At 46.8% G+C, this 19,727-nt stretch overlaps 1 protein-coding gene across 3 annotated transcripts in view; it reads right to left on the bottom strand.

The window, feature by feature from the left end:
* Positions 1 to 19,727, bottom strand: part of ITPR2 (inositol 1,4,5-trisphosphate receptor type 2) — a 198,330-nt gene that overhangs the window by 75,134 nt on the left and 103,469 nt on the right. For all 3 annotated transcript variants that reach the window (XM_083181094.1, XM_083181096.1, XM_083181095.1), the window contains exons 31-37: positions 14,809 to 15,060; positions 13,036 to 13,161; positions 12,023 to 12,151; positions 9,858 to 9,978; positions 8,883 to 9,073; positions 8,207 to 8,349; positions 7,470 to 7,578 (exon numbers count right to left, since the gene is read on the bottom strand). In XM_083181094.1, coding sequence (XP_083037220.1) covers positions 7,470 to 7,578; positions 8,207 to 8,349; positions 8,883 to 9,073; positions 9,858 to 9,978; positions 12,023 to 12,151; positions 13,036 to 13,161; positions 14,809 to 15,060 — 1,071 coding nt within the window. The remainder of the gene's footprint in view (positions 1 to 7,469; positions 7,579 to 8,206; positions 8,350 to 8,882; positions 9,074 to 9,857; positions 9,979 to 12,022; positions 12,152 to 13,035; positions 13,162 to 14,808; positions 15,061 to 19,727) is intronic.

Genomic DNA, 19,727 nt, shown 5'->3' with positions numbered 1-19,727 from the left:
TCTCCGAGGTAACGGGTCCAGCGTTCCGGAGAGCAGCCCATGCACCCATATTATACACGTCAGTAACATCCTATAAAGCGGATATGTGTGGGGGGGATAGGGCCACTACTGTAGGTTGACCCTATGGAGGTCGACAAAAATTAGGTCGACAGAGCTTAGGTAGACACCTGAAATTGTTAGACAAGGCTAAGGGTAAAGGGTCCGAAGGTCGACACAAGCTTTAGGTCGACAGTGAAAAGGTACACGAGTTTTTCATGTTTTTTTTAGCCGGCTTGTGCCGAAAAAGAATCCTTTCATACCCTACCATCCACTGCGCGTGGTGGACGAATATAACAGTGCATTGAGAGCAGCGAAGCATGCGCGGGGACACGGCACACTTAGACGGTGTTCATGTGGCGGGAGAGGTCTGATGTGAGTCGCAGTACAGTGCAACTCTGCTAATGGCTGGTGTTTGTTTCTAGGGGGGTCTCAGTTTTAACACAATGCAAAAGGATGCCACAGTAATGATATGTGACACCTGTATACTGCGTGTGACTGAGGCTGTATACAGAGCAGACTGCGCTGAGTGATGTGATATGTGACACATGTATACTGTGTGTGACTGAGGCTGTATACGGAGCAGACTGCACTGAGTGATGGGATATGTGACACCTGTATACTGAGTGTGACTGAGGCTGTATACGGAGCAGACTGCACTGAGTGATGGGATATGTGACACCTGTATACTGTGTGTGACTGAGGCTGTATACGGGGCAGACTGCGCTGAGTGATGGGATATGTGACACCTGTATACTGTGTGTGACTGAGGCTGTATACGGAGCAGACTGTGCTGAGTGATGTGATATGTGACACCTGTATACTGTGTGTGACTGAGGCTGTATACGGGGCAGACTGCGCTGAGTGATGTGATATGTGACACATGTATACTGCGTGTGACTGAGGCTGTATACGGAGCAGACTGCACTGAGTGATGGGATATGTGACACCTGTATACTGTGTGTGACTGAGGCTGTATACGGGGCAGACTGCGCTGAGTGATGGGATATGTGACACCTGTATACTGTGTGTGACTGAGGCTGTATACGGAGCAGACTGCGCTGAGTGATGTGATATGTGACACCTGTATACTGCGTGTGACTGAGGCTGTATACGGAGCAGACTGCGCTGACTGATGTGATATGTGACACCTGTATACTTCGTGTGACTGAGGCTGTATACGGAGCAGACTGTGCTGAGTGATGTGATATGTGACACCTGTATACTGGGTGTGACTGAGGCTGTATATGGAGCAGACTGCGCTGAGTGATGTGATATGTGACACCTGTATACTGTGTGACTGAGGCTGTACACAGACTGTGCTGAGTGATGTGATATGTGACACCTGTATACTGCGTGTGACTGAGGCTGTATACGGAGCAGACTGCGCTGAGTGATGTGATATGTTACACCTGTATACTGCGTGTGACTGAGGCTGTATACGGAGCAGACTGCGCTGAGTGATGTGATATGTGACACCTGTATACTGCGTGTGACTGAGGCTGTATACGGAGCAGACTGCGCTGAGTGATGTGATATGTGACACCTGTATACTGTGCTGAGTGATGTGATATGTGACACCTGTATACTGCGTGTGACTGAGGCTGTACACAGACTGCGCTGAGTGATAGGATATGTGACACCTGTATACTGTGTGTGACTGTGGCTGTATACGGAGCAGACTGTGCTGAGTGATGTGATATGTGACACCTGTATACTGCGTGTGACTGAGGCTGTATACAGAGCAGGCTGTGCTGAGTGATGTGATATGTGACACCTGTATACTGTGTGTGACTGAGGCTGTATACGGAGCAGACTGTGCTGAGTGATGTGATATGTGACATCTGTATACTGTGTGTGACTGAGGCTGTATACGGAGCAGACTGCGCTGAGTGATGTGATATGTGACACCTGTATACTGTGTGTGTGACTGGCTGTATACGGAGCAGACTTCGCTGAGTGATGTGATATGTGACACCTGTATACTGCCTGTGACTGAGGCTGTATACGGAGCAGACTTCGCTGAGTGATGTGATGTGTGACACCTGTATACTGTGTGTGTGACTGAGGCTGTATACGGAGCACACTGCGCTGAGTGATGTGTGACACCTGTATACCACGTGTGACTGAGGCTGTATACGGAGCAGACTGCACTGAGTGATGTGATATGTGACACCTGTATACTGTGTGTGTGACTGAGGCTGTATACGGAGCAGACTGCGCTGAGTGATGTGATATGTGACACTTGTATACTGCCTGTGACTGAGGCTGTATACGGAGCAGACTTCGCTGAGTGATGTGTGACACCTGTATACTGTGTGTGTGACTGAGGCTGTATACGGAGCAGACTGCGCTGAGTGATGTGATATGTGACACCTGTATACTGCGTGTGACTGAGGCTGTATACGGAGCAGACTGCGCTGAGTGATGTGATATGTGACACCTGTATACTGTGTGTGTGACTGAGGCTGTATACGGAGCAGCCTACGCTGAGTGATGTGATATGTGACACCTGTATACTACGTGTGACTGAGGCTGTATACGGAGCAGACTGTGCTGAGTGATAGGATATGTGACACCTGTATACTGAGTGTGACTGAGGCTGTATACGGAGCAGACTGTGCTGAGTGATGTGATATGTGACACCTGTATAGTGCGTGTGACTGAGGCTGTATACGGAGCTGAGTGATGTGATATGTGACACCTGTATACTGCGTGTGACTGAGGCTGTATACGGAGCAGACTGCGCTGAGTGATGTGATATGTGACACCTGTATACTGCGTGTGACTGAGGCTGTATACGGAGCAGACTGCGCTGTGTGATGTGATATGTGAAACCTGTATACCGCGTGTGACTGAGGCTGTATACGGAGCAGACTGCGCTGAGTGATGTGATATGTGAAACCTGTATACCGCGTGTGACTGAGGCTGTATACGGAGCAGACTGCGCTGAGTGATGGGATATGTGACACCTGTATACCGCGTGTGACGGAGGCTGTATACGGAGCAGACTGCGCTGTGTGATGTGATATGTGAAACCTGTATACCGCGTGTGACTGAGGCTGTATACGGAGCAGACTGCGCTCAGTGATGTTATATGTGACGCCTGTATACCGCGTGTGACTGAGGCTGTATACGGAGCAGACTGCGCTGAGTGATGTGATATGTGCCACCTGTATACCGCGTGTGACTTAGGCTGTATACGGAGCAGACTGCGCTGAGTGATGTGATATGTGACACCTGTATACTGCATGTGACTGAGGCTGTATACGGAGCAGACTGTGCTGAGTGAGGTGATGTGACACCTGTATACCGCGTGTGACTGAGGCTGTATATGGAGCAGACTGTGCTGAGTGATGTGACATGTGCCACCTGTATACTGCGTGTGACTGAGGCTGTATACGGAGCAGACTGTGCTGAGTGATGTGATATGTGACGCCTGTATACCGCGTGTGACTGAGGCTGTATACGGAGCAGACTGCGCTGAGTGATGTGATATGTGCCACCTGTATACTGTGTGTGTGACTGTGGCTGTATACGGAGCAGACTGCGCTGAGTGATGTGACACCTGTATACTGTGTGACTGAGGCTGTATACGGAGCAGACTGCGCTGTGTGATGTGATATGTGACACCTGTATACTGTGTGACTGAGGCTGTATACGGAGCAGACTGCGCTGAGTGATGTGATATGTGACACCTGTATACTATGTGTGTGACTGAGGCTGTATACGGAGCAGACTGCGCTGAGTGATGTGATATGTGCCACCTGTATACTGCATGTGACTGAGGCTGTATACGGAGCACCTGCTAGTGGAGAGTTGCAACGTCATTCACTGATTTTACACCGCCCACTCCAACCTCTGTCATTATCAGGATGTCTACCAGCTGACCACAGGCCGCTCCCCTTGTCTGCAGGAAAATACTCTTCAGCCAATAGAAATACAGCCCCAGACTTGTCAGCTTGCAGGAACCCGCGCTCTTACCATGAATTGAACTTTTTCTTATTAAATATATATCATGTGCTATAAGGCCAGTCAGGTTCATATGTCCGGTGGTAGTCTGCGGTCAGAGAAGCCGGCCTGGCAGCCATGAAAGAGATCATGTGTCAGTGTGCGCACGTCACTCATAGGCAGCACTTACTGTACTGTAGGTGTGGTTACTGTACTATAGGCTGCTGTTACTGTACTATAGGCAGTGGTTACTGTACTATAGGCAGTGGTTACTGTACTGTAGGTGTGGTTACTGTACTATAGGCTGATGTTACTGTACTATAGGCAGCTCTATAGGCAGCTGTTACTGTACTATAGGCTGCTGTTACTGTACTATAGGCAGCTCTTACTGTACTGTAGGTGTGGTTACTGTACTATAGGCTGCTGTTACTGTACTATAGGCAGTGGTTACTGTACTATAGGCTGCTGTTACTTTACTATAGGCAGTGGTTACTGTACTATAGGCTGCGGTTACTGTACTATAGGCAGCGGTTACTGTACTATAGGCAGCTCTTACTGTACTGTAGGTGTGGTTACTGTACTATAGGCAGCTGTTACTGTACTGTAGGTGTGGTTACTGTACTATAGGCTGATGTTACTGTACTATAGGCTGCTGTTACTGTACTATAGGCAGTGGTTACTGTACTATAGGCTGCTGTGTACTGTAGGTGTGGTTACTGTACTATAGGCTGCTGTTACTGTACTATAGGCAGCTCTTACTGTACTATAGGCTGCTGTTACTGTACTATAGGCAGTGGTCACTGTACTATAGGCAGCTCTTACTGTACTGTAGGTGTGGTTACTGTACTATAGGCTGCTGTTACTGTACTATAGGCAGTGGTTACTGTACTATAGGCTGCTGTTACTTTACTATAGGCAGTGGTTACTGTACTATAGGCTGCGGTTACTGTCCTGTACTCATTTACCTTCACCCTCCATTACTGTCATCTACATGATTTGCTGCCTCCCCCCCAACATTCCCGTCTACATGATTTGCCCCCCCCCCCCCCCCCCTCCCTCTGTCATTGCTGTATTCCTTATTTGCTGCCCCCCCCCTCGGTTTGCCTACACACCCCCCCCCCCTCCCCCGCAATATTTGTCAAAGTAACACAATCTCCCATATCCAGTTACCGTACTGTATCTACCATCCACGCACAGGAATACATATGGCCCAATAATAACATTATTAGACTCGTTACCAGGCCCTGGCTGGCAGACTGTAGTGGAGAGAGATATAAGTGACCCAGTAAACCAGACTGGTATCTTGCAGGTGGTTGGGAACCAGTACTAGCACCTACAGCCAGACTCCCAGCTGAACTATACTGGCTCTGGTCTAGACATTGTTACAAAATGCTAAGACAGTGGCCACTAGTGGACGGTGTGGTCATTACGACTGGTAAAGCTTGGAGTGGTCCACAGACTTATTACCTTAATAACAAAACACACAATTAAAAAACAAGCTAATAATGGGTAAATACACAGTGAATACAATAATAGAACCATTATTATTAGATATGGACAGTAGGCCGTAAACCAGGGTGGTTTGTGGATCATTCATGATCTGATCTTTGTAATTCAGTCACACTGTCCTTCATTACATTTCAGGATGCTGATAAACCCACTGAGTAGGCCGCAGGCATGTCCAAACTGTGGCCCTCCAGCTGTTGTATCACTACAAGTCCCATCATGCATTGCCACGGTTTTGCTAGAAGGGAATGCTAAAACTATGGCATGCTGGGATGTGTAGTTTCACGACAGCTGGAGGGCCACAGTTTGGACATGCCTGGAGTAGGGTGCTTAATGTTAATGCGGCAGGTCATGGGTTTGAATCCTGGGTTTAGCAGTACATTGAAATTTGTTATTTAATAAAGGTCATTGTAACTGAACAAAGAGTTCTGACGTTTGCTCCATTGCGACGCGTTTCGCAGAAATTAAGGATCCATATGAAATTCGGTATGCGGTTGATAGGTAGTCAATAGGTGACCACCAAATGATCGACACAAGCAAAAAGGACGACATGGTGGACATGATTTTTTTGGAATTTATTTCTTTTTTGGGGGGGACTTTTAATACTTTTCACACTTCACCATCCACGCAGACGCCGACTGGGAATGGTAAGTGGTTCGATGCAAGCCTCGCGGGGGCATGCGGTACACTAATTTAAGGTCCGCGTGATGAAATGTACAAACTGACACCAAAAAACCCATGAAATAAAGCGTGTCAACTTTTCCACGTATTGACCATTTCCACATTTTGTCTATGCCGATTTGTGCATGTCGACTATTTGGTGTTGACGGTCTGCATTTTTACAATGTATGGCAATAGCTATTCACAGCAATGAACCGTGAGGTAAATGTATGAAGCTGGGAGCCGTGTGATCTATCCCCATACAGAACACCATGTGCAATGTGAGAACGCTCCAGCCAATCAGCTCCAATATGTAAATAGACAGTTAGCAGCTGATTGGCTGGTGAATTATCACCTGCACATAACTTTCTTTCTGGGGACAGATACCACTTCTCCGATTCTACTTATTATTTATTTAGCATCTTCTAACAGGCCTGGCCAACCCGTGGCTCTCCAGATGTTGGGAAACTACACATCCCAGCATGCTTTGCCACAGTTCTAGCTTTCTATAATTGGAAAACTGTTGCAAGGTATGCTGGGACTTGTAGTTTCACAACAGCCGGAGAGCCACAGGTTGGCCAGGCCTGTACTAGAAGATATAAGACAGAATCTGATCCTTACTTCAATAGAACTCCCATCTTAGTAAATCACCTCTATCTATCTGTCACTGAATATCATCAGCTCACACACAAGCCCAGAGTTATGTCACAGTCTTGCTGTGCGGCACAAGAACACCGATGCTATACAGACACATCTGAAAAACACTGCATGCTGCCAGGAAGCTAAAACAACGTATTTAATTAAATAAACCCCATTTGTGTCTCATTTAATGTATTTTGCTTTTTTAGTGCATACGAGTAACCTAGGGAAGACGCCATTGCGTTATATTTTTGGATTATTTCTGTGCTTTTCAGCTGCGTCGATATATCATCAGGAAAGAGGTCGTCTTTTCTATCGTCTTCACCCTGTGACACGGACTAGCTGTGCTCTGAGCATCACCCGTGCGTCACATAAAAAAAACAGAAGAGAGGCCCATGTCCCTGATACAAATACAAGGCTGAAAGGCACAGAAGTCAGAATAAAAGCTGTCGGGGTCACACACAGGTGGCTGAAGGGTTGTTGGCATCACATCTTGGTTCCTTAGCAGTTTTCTCAGCGAGCCGCTTCTACAGCCATAGAAACAGGCGGCGGATGCACGTGGAGGTGTAATTATTGTGAACGCGGTTGCGACAATGTTAGATTAGGGCATAAATGTGAGCACACAAAAAAAGGTTCCCCGCGTGCAATGTTGCCGTTGATAAGACGCAGCCCCGTACCTGCTCGCTGAAGCTGTCTTTCTTGTCTAACATTTCCCGTAACGTCTGAAGTATTTTGATACAAAGCTTCTCTTCTTTCTCCATTAGTTTCTTTGTGTGATTAATCAACCTGTGAAATTGCATTTATTAGCTTTCATCGGCAAATCTAAGAGCCATTCGGCGCTCGCTGTGCGGCACATGAGTCGATATTAAAATTTTCAGGCAAACTGTGACTGTTTTGTCGCCGGGGAATTACTTAGCGCCAGAGGTGTTTATAATTGATTTAAGGGGGGACAAAAAAGGTTCTTTTTTTTTCTTCTTTATATTTGATTAATTTTCCTTTAGTAACGAGCATGAACTATACTGGGCGGCTTCGGTTTCAACAAAACTTTAGATTTCTTTTTTTTTTTACTCTACAAATTTATTATTTAGGAAGTTAAATACTTCTATCCAATAGAAACCGGCTTCAGGGTACGATGACAACCGCAGCTCATTATTACTGGGTCATGGTGTCTGAGTTACTTAAATGCCTGGGGTGCTAAGCTTACAGCTAAAAGACATGCAGACATTTTACATTGTAATTACAATAGAATGACACTAGGTGGCGCTGTTACATGGGAGTCTCTTATTATCATGTAAATGGACAGTGAAAGCGACACACATGGCAGCTCCCACTACTAAATGTAAATATACAGAAGGGAGTTGCCGGGTGGGGTGTTTGTAGCCTGCGGTGATGGGAACGTGAAGTATGGACTTACTTGGACATGAAAGCCCCGCATCGAATCCGCGCGTCACTCCCATCAGGAAACAGAAGCTCCGGACTGTGCAGGACGTCCACAAGTACGGAGAATTCGGCCAGCAGCATCGGGCTGAACTGCTGCTCCAGAGAGGCCACCACGTCCTGCCCGTGTGACAGAACATTGTATTATTGTATTTGGGGGAGTCGGAATGTCAATTGCGTAAAAGGATAAAATATCTCCTAATTTTATTAATAACCTTATATATGTAGATAGAGACAGGAAGAGACAAAGGGCGATATTTATCAAAGCTTACAAAGTGATAAAAGAGAGAGAGATAAAGTACATGCCAATCAGCTCCCAACTGTCATTTTTCAAACCAAGCCTGTAACATTGGGGCAGATGTATTAAGACTTAACAAGAGATAAATGCAAGTGTGACAAGGAGAGATAAACGTCCAGCCAATCAGCTCCTTACTGACTTTTTTCAAACACAGCCTGTAACATGGCAGTTAGCAGGTGATTGGCTGGACGTTTATCCCCCCCCCCCCCCCATAATAATGTTAAACATTATTATTTATATTTGAATTTGTTGACATTAATTTATCTTCACTTGGACGATTTACTGGATTATGTTATTATTAGTTATGTCTTCAGAACAGTGAGGGGTGATCCGCACCGAATATACCGGCTCTAACCTGCAGCTTCTCTATGATGTTCCGGTAGTCCCAGGCTGGGCCGCCAAGGACGTCTTTAAAGCGAGGCCCGGTACGCGCAGTCATCCGCCAGCCCATGGCCGCCCGCTGCACCATGTTGGAGTGACTCTTCAGGAACAGCGTGTTCACCTGACTGTCCAGGTCCACGGGAATCGCTATCCCCCGATTCTTTGCTTTTGGGGAGAGAAAAGGCTCATTAGCAAAACGGTACGTTAACTGCTGTTCCAAGTGATCGACGAGCAAAAAAAGTACAACTCTTATGTTATTTAACGGTCACATGACAATACTGTATATAACAACCAATTAGACACAGCTGGGCCAGATTCCGACACATGCGCTAATGCCACCGTAGTGGCGAATGTGTACACAGCAACTGAGCGAAAATATGCAAATGCAGCAGCTGCCAGGATTTGTACTGACACGCCCCCTGCGCTGTGTGGGTCCTGTTGGCTACGTACAAAGACGAAGCAACTGGGGCACATCGGCGATTATCGATCTTCTGAGCAGACCTGCGGTCATGAGGCATGTTCGCGGAAAGAAAGGCCCCAGGGCCATTGCAGCAGCGTACAGGATACGAGACAGGCCAGGAAACCGGTCACCACGCGCCTACGCCTCACATCTACACCCAAATAATCCCGGCTAAATCGCTTTGCAAATAAATGTTTTCTGCGGCAGCATCTCAAGACCATTGCGCTCGATAAACGCTCAACTGCGTAAAACTCAGGTGTATGCGTACAAACTATGAATCAGGCCCAATATCCTAACACTAGAACATACAGCATCTCGGTATATACACTGGTATACGCCAAACCCTGCCGATGGCTTCACCAGGGAGATTTGGAGCAGTCAGTGAGGAGAACATACTGGCGCACATTGCAATTAGCAATGAAGGTAATCTGTATACACGGGAGTACCGGGGGCTTGTTATGGGGGGGTGCACTACACTCCTGCACGTACCCACTTCTGCCAGTGTTTTTATGCAGGATTCCACCGAGGATTTCTGAGCCGGGTTTGGCCACGTACAGTTGTAAATCCGGAACGCTGACTGAAGGAGCTGGATAAAGACGGGCTGATGGGTCTGCGGAGACAAAATCAGGTAGTTATGTACAGACGGCACCATCTGTGTATGCAGAAACCTATGGGACAGAAGCAATAAATCTTACGGACACCTGGTTGCTAGGCGCACGTGTGTTTGTGCTTTATATACTGAGCCGATGCGCGCGTTATGTTCAGCGCTCCGTTCGCTGCGGACCAGGATGCATGCAAATTACAGCGCAGCCATTAGAACAGCTGAATATTAGACAGGTTCGGGGTAAGAGGTAAAAGTACTGAGCGCTCATTTGTACAATACTACAGCTCACGTTGCAATTCGGCTCGGAAGCCGCCGATACTGTTCAGCCGATTTACAAACGTCAACGAAAGTAGGCCGATTCTGCCCGCAGCCTACGGAGTTGCGCATAACCGAGCATCACAGACCTCCCTGAAAACGCCTGGACACGTCTGTTTTTCTGGATGGTTACCACCCCCGAAACGCCGGCTTCCCGTCAGTCCATTCTGAATCAGACCCAAAACATGGGACAGGTGAAAAACAAACTCTCGGAAGGGGCGGAAGTTACGCACGGTTCTGTAACGAGAGCGGCCTTACTGTCCAAACAGCAAATTTATTCCTCATTCAAAGACTGTCGTCCTTGTAATTAATCGCTGACAATCAGGGAAAAGATGAAAGTACCTTGAGTGGGAATCTGTATTCCGGGAACACGTTTCGGGACCTGATAGATGTGTCCAGCTGTTCATTAATCTGGCTAAACGCCGCGGCCTTGGAGGCATTTAAATATCGCCTGGCTGTAATATAATTGACCGATCGGAATGTGAAAACATGGACAATTATGGCTCCTAACAATGATCGGGGGGCGGCAAGGGCTTAACAGGAGGAAGAAATGAGCAGTCGCTTCCACACAGGGGGGTGACAGGGGAAGGGGGGTGACAGGGAGGCTTTGGACAACGATAACTGTTCAGAAGAAGATGGTAGAAAGTATCAATTAAAGGGATTATTGTAGATGGGGGGGGGGGGGGGGTGCAGAAACAACTTCATCTTTTGTTTTCTGCCAACAGGGAGCTTAACCCCTTAAAAACCAGAAGTAGCCGGCACGGATTCTGATCCCTCTACCCGATTCTGCAGTCTCTGCCCCACCCTCCATATAGGCTATAGCTTGTAAGCTCAGATAAGCAGGGCCCTTTGTCCATTCTGCGCAATTATGCTAACATCTCACCGTAATGATTTGTATACATGTGACTTTCTGTTGTAATTTACGTCATATTTTTTACTAATGAAAAACGCATTACATACATACATTACAATGAGTACACTGAACATATGTGGACAAAGTATGCATTGAAAAAGTTCTGAATCCGCTGCGACACAGGGGTGGCCAACACCGTCACACAAAGGAGGTGGTCTCTCTAAAATGTCCAAAGTCCTATATTATACCTGCTTGGGCCCAAGAGGTTCTCACAACAAAGTGTGACCATGTTGCGGCGTCCTGCTAGTCTTATTGGCGTGATGGGAAATACGGGGGTCCTTCAACGAAGCTCGTATTAGGTGGGACACTGGCAGGCGGGGGGCTGGAATGGGATCGGGCGGCAACAGGGGAGTTGGACCAGCACGGAGAGTCAGTGAGGCGGGGGATAGTCCGTGGGGCCTTGGGGCAGAGTTGGGCCCTCTCTGGGCCGATAGATTAGCAGTACCTGCTCCCATGGGGGCCGCACCACTGAGCTTGCCCGGAGCTGGAGCATTGCGTGGGCGAGAGGACAGCAGCCGCGGCCTGCGGGCCGGAAATCCCTCGTGGTCTCACTCTCAGCCGACGCTTGCATTTATAGCAGATATTTTGCACATCTCTCAGAGATGTTGCCACTCAAAGAGTTGACAGAAAATGAAAAAATGATCTGTGTTTCAAACTTGCTGCATATGGAAAGAGGGAGCCGTGAAGACAGAGATTGGAGATATAAGAAGATAGGGACTACGGTTACACAGCAATATTGGTTCAGCCCACAAATGGCTCCCCGGACGGAACGAAAGCAAAGGGCGCACGTGACACGCCAGACTGAAGCTCAACTCCGCTCACCTGGAGGCTGGTGCTGTTGTCGGAGAACGGCGAGTTGAAGAATCCGCTGACAATGTTCATTACTGCTTCGGTTACGTACTTCTCCAGAGCCGTGTCGGCGTGTTTCCTGTCCGTGGTCGTATTGCAAACCTTCCATGAAAAGTCATCAAAGACACAATCAATATATAGCACAAGTCTCACCTAGATAACATACAGATATCATGCCATCTATAACAGGGTTGCCGACCCTCCCGGAATTTGCGGGAGTCTCCCGAAAATCGGGTCCTTCCTCCCGGCTCCCGGAAGGGTGGGCAACCCTCCCGGAATCAGGGGGACCCCCACTGAGCCCCCCGATCGCGGCATTTATATGCCGCAATCCGCGGGTCTCAGGGGAGGGGGCGGAGCTAAAACGGCACAATCGTGACGTTTTAGCCCCGCCCCCTCCATGGATATCAGTTATTTCTGTTATTTGCTGTAATGGGGGCGGGGCTTAATGACGTCACTGTTAAGCCCCGCCCCCAAAACTCGTAATGCAAGATTCCTCTCCGGGCTTCTCCCGGAGAGGATTTTTTTAAAGTCGGCAACCCTGATCTATAAACCCCAAAACACAGGAGTGCCCCTTGTAAAGAAGCGGGCACATAGAGGGGGCGATTGCAGATGTGCCCTCACACACTGCTGCTCAAGGCCAATAAGCAGTGTTTTAGGAGGAAAAACTGACACTTACTAAAGAGGGCGATGCCCGGGTGCTTGTAGATTGGATGCGGATATTATGATAAAACAAATGATTGGTAAGTGCTGTATTTCAGACATAAGGCATTAAGAAGATACAAATGATCTCATTACAGAGAATGGGATGTAAAGTGAAGTAATAAATCGGGTGGACCTTTGGTATAGTCAAATTATACATGAAAGCCATTTACAAGCAAATATAAACCGCTGCAATTCCTATTCTCACCAACATAACAGGAGTAACAGTGGGAACTGCAGCGAACTAGGAAATGGCGCTAGTTTGTGGTAGCAGCCATGTGACTCACCCTCGCCATGTCCACCAGGAAATTCTCAAACAGTTTCCAGATGTGGTTGCTGGTATAGATCTCTTTCATCTCCACCTCGGTGTCCACGTAACAGTGGTTGACAAAGTTCACGTAGGCAATTTTGACCTGAGAACAGAGAATTTTTATTGGTGAAACGGGAGATGGCGCAGCCAGTGTCTGAGGACGAATCCTAAGCAGGTACTAGCCGCAGGTCGCTGGATACTGTTGCCAGTGATACATTCCGTTCCCAAAAATAAATATAAATTCATATATATCTGTCTATATTTGACAATCATCCTTAAACGGCACCCAATACCAACTCCTGCGGGACAAGCCATTTTGTGGGCTTAATGTGCCCATACACAGTACAATTATTGTATGCAATTTGGACTAGATCGCATCGCATATGTTTTGCAAAGCAATGTAATCTAGTACAAAAAGTATGTGCAGAACATACTTTTTATGCTGTGCGCGGGAGAGCGCATCGCATCCGTTAAATTGTACTGTGTATGGGCGCCTTTATTCAGAAACCATGAAAAAAATCATATTACTTGAGAGACTTGATATTCATGAGGTATGACCGATATTCATGAGGCACCGATTCCTGCGAAGTTGATAGGCTGCAGTGTCGTGCATATTGATTCAGCTTTCAAAATGGCTGCCTATTGCTACGTGTGTAGGTGACCAGCACTTTTACTAGTACCACCTATTAAGCCGCTTATACAAATGCCACAGATTATACCTCCCAATCTGATGTCGGTTACATTTCAAAGTCACCGATGCTACGATGCAGCCTACTGTAGGTAACGTGGGTGGAAACTGACCAATGAAGTGCTTCCACTCATCCAAAAGGTGCCCATACACTTATACGAGATGGCCCTTTTCCACAAGATTTTGACTCATAGAGCCGATAAGTTGTGTGAAAAGTGGCATATCGTACATGTGTTACTTCCGGATCCGATCTGATGCATGGTCCCTTGCACATCGGATCAGGAGATCGCCATGGCTGCCACAAGGAATTGTCCAAGGTTACCGCCAGCCGTCCGTAATTACTCCGGTACAGTCCGGTAATTAAGACTGGAGTCTGGACGGGTGGCATTATCGGACTATACAATGTCCGGAAATAGGACATTGTACAGTCTGGCTAGTAGCTGCCTATTCCGGGAACGCTACCCCTCCAGTCTCCGGTCTTAATAACCGGACTGTACCGGAGTGATCCCGGCTTGTTGGTAACCCTAGATTTGAAAGATCCTGTGATTTGTAGCAAATACGATACATGCCGCATGCAATACCTTGCACTAATGTATGGGGGCCATTGCACAGATCTGTCCCCGAGAGGATAATGGTGTCCGATAGTCCTGGGTGACCATTACAAGTGGCATATTCTTGTTTTCTAGGTGCAGTTTTACCTCATAAATTCAACGTTTTAAGTTTCATTTTCTAAACAGTGAATGAATACTTCTATCGAAGTGCGCCACTCACCTACACAAAATGGCAGCTTTCATGAGGTAAGATTACAAATATTCATTATAATAACGCTTTCTAAATTAGTGACAACACTGTGCATGAAAGCCTGAGTGTGATTGGATAAAGTGAAAAGCCTCACCGTGAACGTAGAGGGCAAACGGCGACCCCTGCAAGACGTAAGCAAGAATTCGGGGAAGAAAAACGGTCTGAGATCACAAACACATTCTACCCCCCTGGGATAAGTAAGGGCGGAATACTGCGAGCCTGCACTGTAAGTGACACGGTTTCCCCGCGGTCACTGCCTACCTCCGGTATACAGTCATCATGCGACACCACCCTGACAATATCATCCAGGGGCAGGAGCGAGTTGCACTTTATCTCAGTGTAGACATTCTTCCCTTCCGTGCAAGCCGCCAGCAGCTCCACCAAGGTGATGTGGTACGCCAGAGGTCCGCCTTCGTCGGCCCGGTCTCGCTCCGAGCACATCATTTGCAGCAGGATGGGGAACGAGGCTCGGTCATTGTAGAAAATCAACACGTCCTCCCCTCCGTTAATCAGCTGCAACACAAAAGCAAAACCGTGAAAAGTTGCACGCCGGATGCTGCCACATTTATCTGCATCTCACCTCGAAGTCACTGACCGCTCAGTAGCATGAACCAGATTCAATTTGAGTGCGGTTTTTCATTTCGTAATCATAAAAGGTATTTTTGTACAGTTCGGGGGTACAATTAAGTTGAAACGAGCTGCAAGAGTTTTTATTACCACCCCGAAAACAGCGACAAGTTTCGTGAAGCAGACAAAGCCGTTTGGAAACTAATAGCTGCCAATTGTCATGTAAATGAGTCTTGTAATAGTTAAAAGGATGTTTAAGAAAAAAAAAAAAACCTTCAATGTAAAATGAAAAGGTTGAGGCAGAATTGTGTGGCCCACAAAGGTTACCCGTGTAAGAAGTTTTCAATTCCTTCTAAAAAGTTACAGTCTTTATGGTGACTGGCGCTGGGTTTTGTTCAGGACTTGACTCATTAGCTTGATTTTTTTCCCCTCACGTCTTTTGTCTACGTCTGCTACAGAAACGCGGTCTCTGGCAGGCAGCAGAAAACGACATTTCACTTTTAATCTTTAAAAAAGGGGATAACGCGGCGAGAGGAAAAAAAAAAAATAGTTAGCATAACTGTACGTTACATCTGGTGTCATATGTCAGTCATCTTAATTGCTAGCGGAGAAATTGGAAGGTTTATGTCACAATGGCTGAGTATTACAACGTGGGGGCTGCGAGGCGTCTTCAGAAAAACTTATCGTTTCTTGAGAAGTGACTGCTCAGAGGGGGCAGGAAGCCCGGTTAATCGCCTTAGAATAGGGGGGACCTGAACGGGTTGGGAACTAGTTATTACAGTATTTTAGAACCGAACGCAATGTTGTGCCAAATCGCTCTGTAGAAAAGGGGTTCTGGTATACTTTGGAGAGATACATGCGATATCCAGGTGGTCAGGAAGCTGGCACCCCCGATACCGAGAATCCCAAAAGGGGCGCGGTACATACCCTAACCCTCTACCTACTACCCTTAGCCTAACCCTAAACCTTCCTGCTACTTCCTATCCCCTGCACCCCGCCACCTAAACCTAACCACCCCACCCAGTAGCCAAACCCTAACCCCCCCTTATAATTTACTATACCTAACTAGCCCTCCTTTCAGCCTAACCCTAAGTCTTCCCACGAATGCCTTAACCTAACCCTCACCCTGCCTGAGGTCTTTCCAAGTTCCAGCGCCAGCGTTCTAGCAGTCGGGATGCCCATGTCTGCATACTGAACGCTGGAATGCTGACTGCACACCATTTCGGAAGGGATCGCTAATGTATCTGCCAAATGGTTCTACCTTCTCAATAGCAGGAGGACCCCCCAGGCAGCATTCATGCGGCCTTCAATTACCATTCCAAAATTGACCATTTCCAATTACAGTACAATGAACCGTTCTTGGGAATGCAAATTTAGGGGAGAATTGCAGATATTAACCATGGCAACCAATCAGACCGATAAAATGGAGTGTTTAAACAACCAGCCAATCAGCTCCTGCCTGCCATGTTACAGGCTGAGTTTGAAAAACGTTAGAGAGGAGTTGATTGGATGGTTGTTTATCACTCTCCATTTTACCACTTTTGAAGCTTAGTGCATCTGGCCCTCTAATAGAGAAATTAAAATGAGACTCTGATTGGTTGCTAAGGGCAACACCTCCACTGGTCCTTTTTAAAGGCTTGACAGATTTCCCCCGAGTTAAATTTTATGTTCTTTTTGCTTAATTTTACAACCTTTTTTTAATGACGCTGTTTTCTAAATCCAGATACCACTTTGCAGCTATAGTGATACATAAAATGTAGCAATAACAAATCTTTAATAACCAATGTGCTCAGTTGATGCTGCCAATTGACTCAGCGACAGAGAGCACAATGGAAGCTTCTGGTCAGAGTGGAGTAAATCTGTTTGGCGTTAATGGGTCATTAAAATGACATCACACTTCTATCTCCAAAACCAGGAGGCCCAAGAATGACTCTGCTGTGTCTGAGGAACTGGGGGTCTGCGGGGACTATTGCTACAACTGTCTGGTACCTGCTTGCCGTCCCCACTCCCTCTAACCGCTGCTGTTGGGGGATGTCACTTCTGCCTCCTATTGAAAGTGTCCCTTGCAAAATGGACACCCCCTTAGAGGAGACAGTTATTTTGGTTGCTAGGTGACGCTCCAGCCATTTTAGGAAGCACATTGATAATGGGGGCAGATATGACAGACCCCGGCAGCGGTGGCCAGAGGGAGTCCACTGACAACAAGCTGGTATTGAGACGTGGGTTAATATTTTTCGGTTAGGGCGTCCATTTTTAATCAAAAACTGCATGATCAAAGTATAATAAACAGGCCAAAGAGACTGAACGTCCAGGAGAAACTTATTCCAAAGCAGCCACATTACTTTATAAAAATCGGTGCAGGTAAAACAGGTGCTGTAACGTATAGCAACCAATGAGAAATCAGCATTGATTAATCTGTCTACACCAGACTGATGAAACCGGCTACGTTTGGTTGCTATTGGGTACAGCACTTCATTGTAGCCAGTAATTAAGAACTGAGATTTGGGGTGTCCATACTCAGCGATGCAGTAATATAGAAGTATCCAGGTACCACTCCCCCTGAAAGTGAATATGTAAGGAGTGACGCAGCCAGATGACACACTTTAGGAGACATCCTAAAGTTCCTCCGGCTGCTGGTCCTTTAAATTGGTCACTCTCCATCAGAGCCGGGAAAGTTTACACTATTAGATTTATTTTCCCGTTAGTTACCGGTAGCAGCAGAAAGCCTTCTACCGGCAGTATAGAAATGCTGAGAATAAATAGTGATTGAGGGGCTACGACCTGCGCTGTAATAAATCACCCGGGTCTGGGACACTGCCGATAAATCAGACTCTTACTCTGACATTAATCACTGGGCTCTCGCCGTGCTTAATTATTACACACAGAGTATGTGCAGCTCGCAACCGGCCACTCATAGGAGCGCGGGGATCTGCACAAGAAAATCTTTCTAATAAAAAATAAAGGTATCTTGGGTTCCAATGTAAAATCGGTTGACACGTTAGGTCAACAGGTTCATACGGTCGATATGACAATGATTGAAAATTTTCTCCCCCCCCAACTTTGGCCGACATTCGATTACCGGCTTATTTCTGAATTTATTCAATTAAATCCGGTTTATTTTTCCCACTGTTTCGCTGTTTTGCTCCCAAACACACATACATTTCAGTCAAAACCGTTGCTGTTTTTGGGATTTTGCATCGCCTGCCATAAAACCCAGGTAAGCAGCAGCACGCGCTGGGTTGTGGGTGTCATATAAGAATAAGGGACCACCCACAAAGAAACCTCCACAGGAGCTAACCAGCTAGTACTAGTGGAAGTATGCATCCACCAACACCAACGACTGCACCTCAGATGCTCAATCAGTAAAGATAATAAAATTCGCAGATGACACTACCATCATTGGTCTTATCAAGGACGGGGATGAATTGGCCTACAGACAAGAAGTGGACTGATTGGCCCGGTTGTGCAGAAGCAACCATCTAGAGTTCAACCCATTCAAAACCATTGAGATGGTAGTGGACTTTAGGAAGAAGGCTGTTGGTGTTCCTCCGCTAACAATTGCTGACAGTGTGGTGTCGCTAGTGGACTCCTTCAAGTTCCTAGGAACCACAATCTCCCGGGACCTTAAATGGGGGCCCAACACTGATACTATTGTTGGAAAAGCGCAGCAGAGGCTATTCTTCCTTAGGCAATTGAGGAAGTTCAACATCCCACAGAAGCTTCTGCTCCTCTTCTACTCTGCAATTGTGGAGTCTGTACTGTGCTCCTCAATACTGGTCTGGTACAGCTCTGCCAGGGAGAGACAAATGCAGACTCCAAAAGGTCCTTCCCTCTGTCCAGGACCTGTACCTGTCCAGAGCAAAAAAGCTGGCAACGAAGATAGTCAAGGACCAACTACATCCTGGCCATGGCTTGTTTAACCTGCTGCCATCAGGCAGACGCTACCAGGCTATTCCCACCAGAAGCCTAAAAAGTTTCTTCCTTCAAGCGGATCACCTGTTGACACGTGAACTCATGAACACCTCCCTGTCTAGTCGCGCCATAACCCTTTGCACATAATCTAACACGGTGTCCCCTTGGAATAACTTTCTGTATGACTGTACATGTTCCCCCACCTGGTTATACTGTATGCTGTTTACTTGTCACCCGGCTGCTGCACAGCAAACCGAAAACAAATTCCTGGTATACACAAGTATACCTGGCCAATAAAGCCGATTCTGATCCATCTACAGTATATCCATTTACACGTGGTGACTGCCCAAAGATACCTTTATATGCACGGTGTTGTATAATCCATTGTGAGTCTGGAATGCTAATCTGGTTTCCAGTGGCTGAATAACTCAGTACCTATCTTGAGTTATTTGAGTCTTATATAAGATTGTGTTCTCTTTTATAAACATTCCCTGACAGAATCCAGCACCAACTGATACTGGTTTTCAACTTGGACGATTTGCTAGTGGGACTTTCGGTGGTCCTCCACCCCTATTGGGGGGCTGCACAGATTCGGTATCACACCTTGGGACATTCAACATTTTCTTTGTAAGGGTAAACGTTTCCACCAATTGGGGTCCCATAGGGCTAAACATACAAAATTACACCCAAAAAAACTTTTT

This window comes from Crinia signifera, chromosome 4 (assembly GCF_055691185.1).
Source record: "Crinia signifera chromosome 4, ASM5569118v1, whole genome shotgun sequence".
In the NCBI taxonomy this organism is placed as follows: domain Eukaryota; kingdom Metazoa; phylum Chordata; class Amphibia; order Anura; family Myobatrachidae; genus Crinia; species Crinia signifera.
This window is presented reverse-complemented; position numbering and strand designations above follow the sequence as displayed.